Source organism: Engraulis encrasicolus, chromosome 14 (assembly GCF_034702125.1).
Source record: "Engraulis encrasicolus isolate BLACKSEA-1 chromosome 14, IST_EnEncr_1.0, whole genome shotgun sequence".
NCBI lineage: Eukaryota > Metazoa > Chordata > Actinopteri > Clupeiformes > Engraulidae > Engraulis > Engraulis encrasicolus.
Genome location: NC_085870.1, coordinates 44,613,501 through 44,625,420, shown reverse-complemented (window position 1 = coordinate 44,625,420; position 11,920 = coordinate 44,613,501). Strand labels below are relative to the sequence as shown.

Below are 11,920 nucleotides of genomic sequence, written 5' to 3'. Positions count from 1 at the left end.
ATGTCCCAATATGATTGACAAAATGGTTTATACAATCAATATTAATATTAACAGTTGCTTAACTGTTGTTGTAAAACAACGTTTCTGTTGTTTGTCTGCGGGAAACAGATATGAGGATGAAAGGGAAAGTTGTGCTTTTGCGCCATCGTGAATGGAGGGCTGAAGGAAATGCAAGGCCTTACGTATTGCCCTCACCCCCTTGTGCGTCTTTGTATCACGGATGCATGGGAACTAGAAGTTGTCGAAATTTCTTTCCACAATCGTGATCTCATTAACAGCACAGCTATAAAACACGAGTACGGTAACTGGAGATGTATACTATTTGTTCAGGAAGTTATGTATCTAATCGAAACACAGATGACATTTTATTTACTGCATGATAGAACATGAGAAAGAAGAACAACACAGGACTCGACGTTTCCATAGCAAGATTTTTTATTACATATGAGGTGGCATACGTTTCATACAACACTTATTGAGCTAACTCATCTAATACTACGATTGAAAGGCATGTTTTAATAATGATATAACCATACATGTGATGTCTTAACTCGGTATATTTCTAAACATAAATATAGTACCTAGTAACATTACAGTAACGACTTGCGTTCCTTAACTCTCTCGCACAGGAGCAAGGCTTGACGTATGTCATATTTACAAACATATTCACAACTCAGGTAGTATGAGGGAGCGATCAGTGAATATTTCTTTCAGCATACAATGTTCGGTTTATACATCAAAATAATAATAAAAAAAACTTATATAGGCATGGTCAAAGCATAAAAAAAGTTAACGCGAAGTTCTTTTCCTTCACAATTACATCTCCATTTCCCGCTCACCTGTGACTTTTTTCCCCCCAGTCAGATGTTTTGCTGTCCTTTGTGACTGATGGCAAAGGTGTTGGCTATTTCAAGGCAAAAAAAATACAGTGAAATTGTGTTTGGCTTTTACAACGACAAGTCCACAAACGTATGTTTCGGGGAATGGAAAAAGTCTGGAATAGATCTGTATTCTGTAGCGCAGCCTGTTACTCATCTACAACTCAAGTGGAATGACAGAGCATGTATACTATGGCTGTTGAATGGGGTTCGCATTGCATTTGCAGCAGTCCACGTCTTCTTTGTCATGTCGATGAATTGTGCCAAACGAAAGGTAGTCAATAGGTAGTTTCAGTTATCCCGTACACCACGATGCTTAAGTGTACCGCTCTTGAAAGCAGGTCGAGGAGACTCCGCTCACTCTTTCTTCTCGTCAGTCGACTCCTCGGCGTCCTCCTTGCCCGTCTCCTGGCTGGTTCCCGTCGTGCCAGTGTCTGTGAGGGTGGAGGTCAGGTTGCTTTCCTTTTTCCATTTCATACGACGGTTTTGGAACCAGATTTTGATCTGGCGTTCGGTGAGGCACAGCATGTTGGCAATCTCGATGCGTCTGCGTCTCGTCAGGTAGCGATTGAAATGGAATTCCTTTTCGAGTTCGAGAGTTTGGTATCGGGAGTAGATCTGTCGACCTCTTCGTCTGTCTGACCCGTAACCGACTCCTACAAGGGGGAAAAAAATCACACGTTTTAGAGGAGAAAACTTGCAGATAATCATTAACCAGAGCACGTTAATACACCGACGGTCTCACACATACTGTACTGCGAACACACATAGCGCAACTTGAGTGAAAGTTTATTTCGGGCTTCCAATCTTCTATAGGAACATGCATTAACACCTCATAACATAAAATTTGGACTCAGAGCGCACCTGCGTTTCTTGAAGATTACATTTAGTAAGGTTACTGGGGCAAATGTGATCCAATAAAAGTTTGACCATCTTTTGTTTTTGTCTGAGTGGACGAGGCTCTGTAGTAGAGCGGAGCAGTTCGGCCAAAAGGGGGATATCCTCCAAAGATAAAAGGCCTTTATTGCCGGGCGACAGGGCTGCTGCAGTAATGGTTTATGGGGTGATAAAAAGTAGCTTCCCCGGTCGTAAAACCAGAGCGAGCCCTTGCTTAATTTATCTCGCCGAGTTGCGATACTCACCACTGTGAGAGTTCATGCGCTGCATCCACGGGTAAATCTGAATGCTGCCCTTCGGGTCCTGAGACACACTCCTGCCCTGCTCCGTGGTATAGTCTTGTCCCAGCGAACTCTGTGCGCCCTGGCCCAGGCTCGTCTGTCTGCAGCTGGGAAGGACGTCCTTGTCCTGGTAGAAGACGTTTGATCCATAGTCGTAGGGTCCCCGGCCAGAGCCGAAAACGACGTTGTCTTGTGGAGAGTAGAAAGGCGAGGAGTATATCCGGTTTTGCGCCACAGCAGCGCCGTAGGACGAGAAGTGCCGAACCGGGTCATAAGTGGTCGAATTTAGGGCCACGTTGGGTAGTACCTCCTGGCCACCGGCTAAATGGCACGAGAGCGACGGGTTTGCGAAATAGGAATTCATACCTCTCTCCTAAACCCTCAATCCCTTGCTCCCACTCTTTCTCTCTCCCTCCCTCCCTTACTCTCACTGTTCTCTCTCACACACTCCCTCTCTCTCACTCTAGTCTCGCTCTTGCAGTCAGTCACTCAGTCACTCACTTTCGCTGTGTCAGTCTATCTTTTAATGGAGGTGCCCGAGCTATATGATTTCTTTATAATTTATTTCCGGTCGCCAATAAAGACACCGTGCACACAAGCGAATGTTGTTTCTGAAGCTTCGCTCCAAGATGGACAAGATGACATTGTCAGCTGACCACATTTCCTCCAATAAAAAAGCAGGAGTGGAGGGAAAGCAGGAAAAAACGCCAAAGTGGATTTTTTATTCTTACTCTGACACACGGGGCTCATACACACATGCGCACACGGGCACATGCACGCAACCCACTCTGTCTCACACATATGCATAAATGTATACGCAAACTTACATGCAAGGAACTGCATAGCTTTCTGAATACGTCACACACACACACACACACACACACACACACACACACACACACACACACACACACACACACACACACACACACACACACACACACACACACCTGGGGTAGGGTACTATGTTCCTGTTGCGCAATAGGGAATACCAACAAATAACTTTTTTTATTTATCAGGCGAATACTTGAGATTGATCACTAACTATCAATACCACAATACATATATTATTGTATGTGTCGAGTGTCTTAAGATTGTATTCTCCTCGGTGTTTGACGAAGCACATTACCTAAAAAAAAAAAAAAAACACACGCACAAAATATCTGCTCCAATGCCAAGCGGCGCAGAGCGCAGAGATAAAAGCGCCTTTGCCCACAACTTGAGGCGAGTGTAATCGAATTATGCGCCCATAAAATAACCTTGCCAATACACTGTCTGTAAAATCGATAAACATATTTGTTTCTCGGAGCGAGTGACATCATTGGTCACAATTTTAAAGTGTGATGCATAGCGCATGCTCCCAGTTAATATAATTACAGAAACCGTGGACAGCCGAACAAATGTGGAGAGAGCCAGGCGATACATTTAGTGCTGGTGAGATATATTATTTAATTTAATCCCAACAGAAAATAAGCTAAATGGAGAAATGTTTCAGTTTTGACGGAAGGAATGATTTTAGCCATGGGTGTCCACTTATCTTCGAATGAGGCCAAAAGTTATAAGAAGTAGCTTATGGTCCATAACTGCGCTCTCTCTCTCTCTCTCTCTCTGACACACACACACACACACACACACACACACACACACACACACACACACACACACACACACACACACACACACACACACACACACACACTGCTTCCCATTTTCCAGCCCAGCTACATTCAACAGAGCACGCAAAATGGTAGTATCGCACTTTTGTGGGTACAATAGCTCTGAATGTGTTCCGCATCTAATGCCACCCCCTGTAGAAGGAGTCTGTGTGTGAGTGTAGGGCTATATGATGCGTGCTTTCATCTCTCTGGTAGCCGCACAGTGACCCAAATGTTCAATATTCTAGAATACCGCACAAACACCACAACACAAATGTTGCGCTGGAGAGGCGGAAAAAATGCGCGCTCGCGCACGCACATACGCATGTATTTACGCACGCACGCACACGCTAACACACACACACACACACACACACACACACACACACACACACACACACACACACACACACACACACACACACACACACACCTTTCCCTATAACTACACAAAGGGATATGCAGAACCACAATTTACAGGCAGATAAGTAGTCGATAAAGCCTAGTGTGATGTTGGCTAGTTTTTCTGTCTTTTCCCCCTCGCAGTGCTTCCAATCTCTTTGTTCAGAACAAATTCCTGGAGCAAAAGGAGAGGGGGTTTATGACCGTTTTTACTGCGCAAGAATGCCTTAACGCCTGTGCAGCCGAAGAAGTCATAAAAGCAGACAAATGACAGGTTCCAGCCGACCGCGCATGACACCCCTAGCGCATGGACCGTCGGTCTGCACGCCGAAATTTCGCCAATTGTACAAAGTGAGGAGTGCGGAGGTAGACATTTGTTTACCCGGGCGGATTTGTTTACCACGCAAACGGCAGGATATGAGGAAGTGAGTGTGGGGGTAATCGAGGTCTTGTACAGTTGTGCACATACGAACCTATAGGCCGTGTTCTAACTGATTTGCCAAAACCGTTAAAAATACAACCTATGCATAGAGGCATGGGGACCTCGAGGATGAAATGAAAACTTATTTCATGTCGCTAAAATTACATCCTTAACTGACAAAGTCAAACCGCACTTTGTAATTTGTTGAATTATGGTTAAGCAAACCACACATGGAACTGTTTTCCAAACAACTTTAGTAGGCCATGAATTTAAAACCAAATGGTGGAAAGTATTGTCAGTGAATAATTCACGTGCCAGGAACATGAAAGAAAACGCCATTAATAATGTGCTAAGGCTATTATAGTAAACGCCGAAAGGAATACTGTTAATTGCCATTAATTAAAACAATGTAAAAACTACTAATAATTGAAATACAACATGAAGAAAAAACGTGCGGTGTCGGTTAGCACATGTTAAAGAAAAATCAATTTAAATTCGCACCATGACTGTCAGGGCAGGAAAAAGGTTTTAATGTAGGGCCTATAGAATTCGAAGATTTCTGTTAACCTATTATTTTGTGCCTCAACTCCTGCTCAGTTTGAAGGTCATGGAAAGCACAGAGATCCCCGAAGCCAGTTGTGTCGGATACAAACGTGGTGTTTCTCAAAGCGACTTTGAAGTGCAAAAAGAGAATGCTTTTAAAGAGCTATTACTTTAATGTAGGCCATATGAGCATTGCTGTCAGGCTCACGTCGAGCAGGATGTTATCACACACACACACACACACACACACACACACACACACACACACACACACACACACACACACACACACACACACACACACACACACACACACACAATTTTATTGTCTGTTCACTCAGATAATGACCACCAAATTTTGCAGGACTAGGGCATAAATACTTTACAAAATCACGAGGGGTTTGTGGGAGTTTCACGGCTGATAAGGACAGGTCAAACGACAGAAACGCAATTACATTCATGAAAGAAAGAGGAGCGTTCACTTTTCTTAAACTTGTGGTATAATCTAAGAAAGGCGAGCACGCAGTATCCGAAAGACATCTGCTGTTGGTAAGGCGGATGTGAAGTAAATGTGAATTGGTGTGGGGGAGAACTGTTTTATTGGAAGCCGAAAGTGGAAGTGCATCGGGAAGTGTTTTATTGCATCCTTTTGTGCGCGACTGGTAGAGCCGGGGCACTGGGGAAGACAATATGCTGTCTGATGCCTCCCTTCAAGCTGCGGCATAGCATCGCAGACGCCCGGCCAGCAAAACTCCTCAAATAGACCACGGTTTCCAGCATGCTAGCTATGGTTTTGTACTATACTATAGCTTGGCCCAATAGATGATTTCCCACGGACGCAACGTCACCACATCAAACATCGCCCAGTAGGCTACTACAAGTTAATGATGGGCTACTAAGCAGTACAAATGGACACAACAACACCCTGATTAGCCTAATTTGTCCGTGGAGGTAATGTGAGCGTTTTAATTCGACTTAATTTTAGCCGTACATGTTAATCGATTGATTTAAGTAACAGTTGTTTTCAGACTTTTTGTCGAGTAGGCTATTATGCGTAAATGCACTGTGCCATTATCTCAAACAAACTTCTTACACTAGCAAACAGAAGCTAGTCCCACACAATTTTTAACAAATGCAATTAACCAACAGGCATAGTACTGTGTCTTGCGTCTTATCGACTTTTTTTGGCTGCACATATATTTTTTTTCACTTAAGGACTCAAGGCATTTGACTCCATAACGACGGCAGCTGCTGCCAGCCAACCAAGCGGTTCACTATTTTAAGTGCCCTTTTCCTCAAGTACTGTATACATTCTAAAAAGCTCATAATCCCGGACACATATCGTATAGGCCTGTCAAACCAAAACCACTTGAAGCCCTGTGTCCTCAAAGCCCTGGGCGCCGTCTGTCAAAGTCCAGTGGTTCCTTTTTAAGTGTAAAGTTGGGACTCAGGACGTCATTATGAGGTGTTGCTGATGATGGCGCGACGGCCGACAACATAGCTCTGTTTCCCACCTCCAGCTTTTGCCTTTTGGGCATAACGTCATAAGCTACACACAAAGCCATGTCTGTGTAAAATACAAATATAAGACATTAAAAGTTGTTTTCAATAAAAATTGATCGAAGTTATTTTATTTTTGTTCAGTGAAAAAACACAAACAAATCTAATTAGCTCTGCCAAATTAGAAATTCATTTTTAAAGAAAATACATTTTAATATTTCCATAAAGAATATTTCATTAATCACTTCTGAGATGAGGCATTGTTGTTATCAGATTGGGACTTGTATAGTCTACATCTTGGAGATAGGCCTAAAACGTTTCTTGTTTTTGTGTCTTTTCCGCATTTCTATCCCACTATCAAGGCTGAAAGGCTTTCTGACTTTTTTGTGCAGAGAGTAAAACGGCCATAAAGTTTAATAACCTCCCTGTACTCCCCTTTCACTCCCCCATTTGTATCCCTTTCTCTCTGTCTCTCTCTCTTGCTCCCTCTATCTTTTCTTTTTGTTCCTCAGGCAGAGACCCGGACGGAGCGACTATATCTGATCGTACATGTCCTTGGATAAACCCCAAGCAGGCACGCAAGAAATCCAGGGCGATAGCTCAGTATCAGGCCGCTGTGGAAGACATGTCTACATAGGGAAGGATCCCTATTTAAACGCTGCATATTCTTCAACTTTTGAATTCCGTCTAACCCCAACCGCACAAGAATGTGAGATGACGCAACCGTCAAAGCACGCTGTGAGAACATTTATCAAGTGACTCTCCGATTGCTTACAGTGAAGCAGCAACATGAAGCGTCAATGCGAATTTGACACATAAATGCCTAATCATTTAATTTTGCTACCGAGAAAAACTAATCGTGTACAGCTCAATTTCAAATGTAGTCGCATGATGTCTGGTGTTTGTGTGACATGTTGTGTTGTGTGACATGTTGATTGGCAGGCTGTTGCGGCTATTGTAAGCAATGGATTCTCTTTCTTTGGCACATTCATGTATATAGGGCTACCTTATAACTTGAATAGTGATACACAAAATAAAGAATGAAATATGCAGTCGCAGCATTCAAGCATGCTACATTTAAACGCAACACACAATATATTTCTAACAGTAGGCCTATATGCTCCTACTTTTGTTTAAAAAAATATTGAAAGCAATAATAGTAATTAAAATAAAACAATAATAGGCATACAGAACAATAGACCTAAATAAGGTAGATGGAATATAAACTATATCTACAATGCAAATCATGATGATAATAATACTACTAATAATGGATAATTTCACCTCAAGACTTAGTCAATAAGAAGTGAAAGCATGTTTAATACAGCCCACTCTATGTAAAGTTTGGTTTGTTTGTGCTCTAATGCTGTGAGGAAGTTGGAATTAAAGACGGACGGCATCATTACTTCAAGGCCTGCAACATCAAAGTAAACATAGGAGCCGACAGTCAGTCATATAATATGGAGGTCACTTGAGTATTTTCAAATCCAATAGCCACCACGTGTGTTTGGAATGTGTGCCAGTGCACCCGGACAGCGCATGAAATCAATAATTTGGTTTTCAGAAGAAACGAAATAAGGTGTGGGCACTCTCTGTCTCCATAAGAAGTCACAGTCACGTGGTGCATGCCACGTGTCTGGCAGCTCGTAAAAGGTGAATCCACAGTACCATCTAGAGTCATAAAATGTCCCCGTCAGCAGCCCCGGGCCTTGGGGAGAGACACAGCCCAGTCATCCTCCAGTCACTTTCACGCACCACAAAAAGAGAGAAAAATGCCCTGCTGTCTGGATATGTATTTTGCAAGGGTAGCTTGATCGATATAGGCCAAAATACTGATGCAGTAAACACCGTCGCCATGTAGACACTAGATGGCAGTGTTGAATTTGACAAGACAGCTCAGAAAGGCCGCATTTCACTGCATGCAACTCACTGTCAACAATGAGACTGATTTGGGGTACTTATGCAGGGCCTGGGCAAATAAGAGGGGCTAATTACCTATTTATTAAATATTTTACCAACAGGTAGGCCTACATTGCCATCCACAACAATCCAATTACTGTTTGCTTGTGACTGTTTCTGTAGAATATAACATGTGGATCTTATTTGTAAGAGGGGACCCGTTTAATCTGACACACGCCTAACAATCTCATATAACATCCAAATAGTATCCAAAAGGAGAAATATATAGTAGAACTAGCCACACGATATAACAACAATACAGCACATGACAAGTGCAGCAAACAAGAGAAACTGAACAGTAAAAGAACTGTACCATCCAATAAACCACACATGACATTGCAATTAGGCCTATATTTTGTTTTATTTAAATTGCGTTAGAATCCAAACCAGACTTGTGCCATGCGTAATGTCAATTAGCTCACGTGGTTAGCAGCCAGACTTGACTGGGGTACAGGTACATCAGGGATATATTTAGCATTTTTACACCACATTCGTCTATAGCACCTATAAAGAAATGTTAATGAAGAAAAAAAGCATACATTTGCCCTCCACACACAACCCATCATCCACACCCAGTAAATTGGGGCTTCATCACTATTTCCGTTTCATGTAATGATATGTTGACGGATGCCCTGACAAGGGTAACGCAGGCCTTATGGACCATACCTCTCCAGAGTACTGACCAGAGGCCGCAGTGGGCTAAAGTGCTCTTTTTACTACTTCACACCAGAGTTAAGAACATTATTGCGTGACGTTTTACACGTTCTCTCTCATGAAAATATACAACAGAGTAGTGTGTATGAAAGACAGACTCTGCGCACAGTGCTGGACTCCCTACACACAGCAACTGTAGCCTATCTGATCATTTGTGAGCAGTACACCATCGAACGACAACCGAGGGTTAAATTTCGGGATGGATAAGTTGTTACATCATTAAATTACTTCCCAGTGGGAACTATTAGATACATTTGTAAACCAATAAGGAACGCAGATTTCCAAACTTACCCACGTTCCCCGCGCCTTTCGCTGTGACGCACGCGGACTGGTCCAGCGGCGAGAGGAAGCGACAGAGAGGCTGCGTGCGTGGTGCCAACTGCGGTATCAGTAAATATCCCAAGACCCATGTCGGAATTCCGGTTCGGCTTCTTGAAAGCTGAGGACGCCTGGAGACGCCCTGTTGTATCTTACAATGTATGTCCGCAAAACAAGGGAACAAAGCGAGCTATAGTCAAAGTCTATAACCCTACCTTTAGCCCTACCTCATAGTAGGAGTGACAGAGAGGAAGAGAGAGACGGCGAACAGCAGTAAAAGGAGGAGGAGGAGGAAAGCGGATGAAGGGGAGACATGGGGAAGGGGTGGGTAATGCTAGCCAAATGAAAAGCGATAGCGTTGCCTGTACTCGTAAGATGGAGCTGAAAAATCAGGATAAAAAACACCGAATTTTGTGCTGTCGGTCTGCCGTACGCGAATGGGTGAGCATATGATAGCAGGAAAGACAACAGTACAAAGTTCACGTTCACGGAGGGCGCGTCATGTGACCCTGCTGTAGCCAATCCCAATAGTACCTCAGTCGTAAACTTTTATTACTTAGCTGTAAATTTCCCACCAAACAACCAGGAATGCGTTGAGCCCCCTCCGCACCCTCACTTCTATTCTTTATCGTTTTCACCCACAAATAAGTCCCTCTCATACCGCATAGGATAAGCCATATTTTTCTTTGCCCTTTGAGCAACATGCATTGTCGGCTATTCCATTCATTCCACATCATGGGTTTTTGGGTCAGACAGATGCTTTTTCATTGGTTCAAAAGAAAGCAAAAATGGACAATAGTTAATACTAGGAGTATTTCAACAGTTTTCCAAAATACAGCGCCTCCATCACTAACAGCGCAAAGTGTAACTACAGTCACAAGTTCACACCAGTTCTGGGCCCAGTGCCCTGGCGGACGGACAGTGATAGACTACATCACCACAATTAGCACTCATCAAAGTATATACTTCCGTTATTTTAGTCCCTATTTTTTAATGTTTTCAGTTTGTATGAGTAGGAACATTGGAGGTGTGATGGAGATGAGAGAGCGGTTCTTGTTTCCCGGTGCCGCACTTGAGCGCCATAGGAGCCAACTGAGGAAGGTACTTGATCCATCCTGAGATGTCTGCCCGCTCAATGTGTCTATCTATCACATGTAGCACATGCAAGATTGTATATGTGAATGCTGTAAACTCATATTTTTGCTACCAACAATTGCGATATTTTAAAATCCTCTGCGAAACTGTCTAGGCTAATGTGCAGGCCTATCGGTAGTAGGCCTTTATATTTGGTCGTATATGGTATTACATATTGTGATAATGATGATGGGGAAATTAAAAACATAAATAAAATAAAAATGTGTTCATATAAAGCCTTGCGTCTCATCGTTATTTTGTCTGCATGCATGCAGTTGAGATAAAGGCAACACATTTTATTTTGACCAACATGTTCAGAGTGCCCTCGGATTTCAATGCCCTTCAGATTCTAGTGATCTATATAGTAAGGCCAATATACATAGCATGTATACATGGAAAATGTGTTAATGTCTAAGGTGACTTTCTTTTCTATCATACCAAACGGTGTATGGGGCTGCTATAATATCTCCGGCCTTGCGTTCTCTCGTGGCACAGTGTGTTTACGGACGCTTGCATTTAAGATCAGGTGAAGAAATATTAGGTTATGTCGGCAGTGGTTGACATTAATGGTGTGTGCGAGTTAATATTCAGTTGCAAATTCCAAACACACAGACTACATTTCAAATGTTTTAAAAAATGTATTAATCCTATGAATGGGAAATAAAGGCATTGGTCAGCAAGCACAACTTTAGCCACATTCGGTAATGCAACGAATAGGCCTATGAAAACAACCGACGGCTGTTGGATGATATCATATGACATGCAAAGTCCTATATTCGTTTTTATAAACACACACAAACACAAACAATTCCAAGTATTTATACTCACATTTAAAAGCCTGGCTTGGATTGTAAAGACACTGTTGAGTTTATGAGGCTACAATAAAGTTAACAGGTGATTACGAGGGCGCAGGAAGTGGCTACTACAAGGGCAATATAAAGTACAAAAGCCAGACGGGTGGACAATACTCGCAGACCATTGTCACGCCGAAAGAAAACTTCCGCAGGGCCAAAAACCCTGCCTATAAACCCCCACAGACAACTGTAGGGATAGGAATAGATTTTTGTCTCCTTATTCTGTGCACAACTACACAACTGTCTGGTTGTGTCCATCTCTCTCGACACATGGCCTACGACTGGTAAGCGCATCACTTAATAATTAGCCAGAATAGCAAAATGTATAAATGCTTAAGTGTCCTTCAACTAAATTATGCTATTT

General features: G+C 42.7%; 1 protein-coding gene and 1 long non-coding RNA gene across 2 annotated transcripts in view; one reads left to right on the top strand and one right to left on the bottom strand.

The window, feature by feature from the left end:
- LOC134462706 (uncharacterized) overlaps positions 1-7,758 on the top strand; it is a 107,508-nt gene extending 99,750 nt beyond the window's left edge. Inside the window, exon 3 of the long non-coding RNA XR_010037563.1 lies at positions 7,090-7,758. This is a non-coding gene — a long non-coding RNA (uncharacterized LOC134462706). The remainder of the gene's footprint in view (positions 1-7,089) is intronic.
- On the bottom strand, positions 290-2,847 carry LOC134462702 (homeobox protein Hox-C6-like). The gene is made up of 2 exons (XM_063215847.1): positions 2,021-2,847; positions 290-1,534 (listed from the first exon to the last, which is right to left on the bottom strand). Exons 1-2 carry the CDS (start codon positions 2,418-2,420, stop codon positions 1,236-1,238), a joined length of 699 nt encoding a protein of 232 aa, XP_063071917.1. The 5' UTR covers positions 2,421-2,847; the 3' UTR covers positions 290-1,235.
- Positions 7,759-11,920: the final 4,162 nt, after the last annotated feature.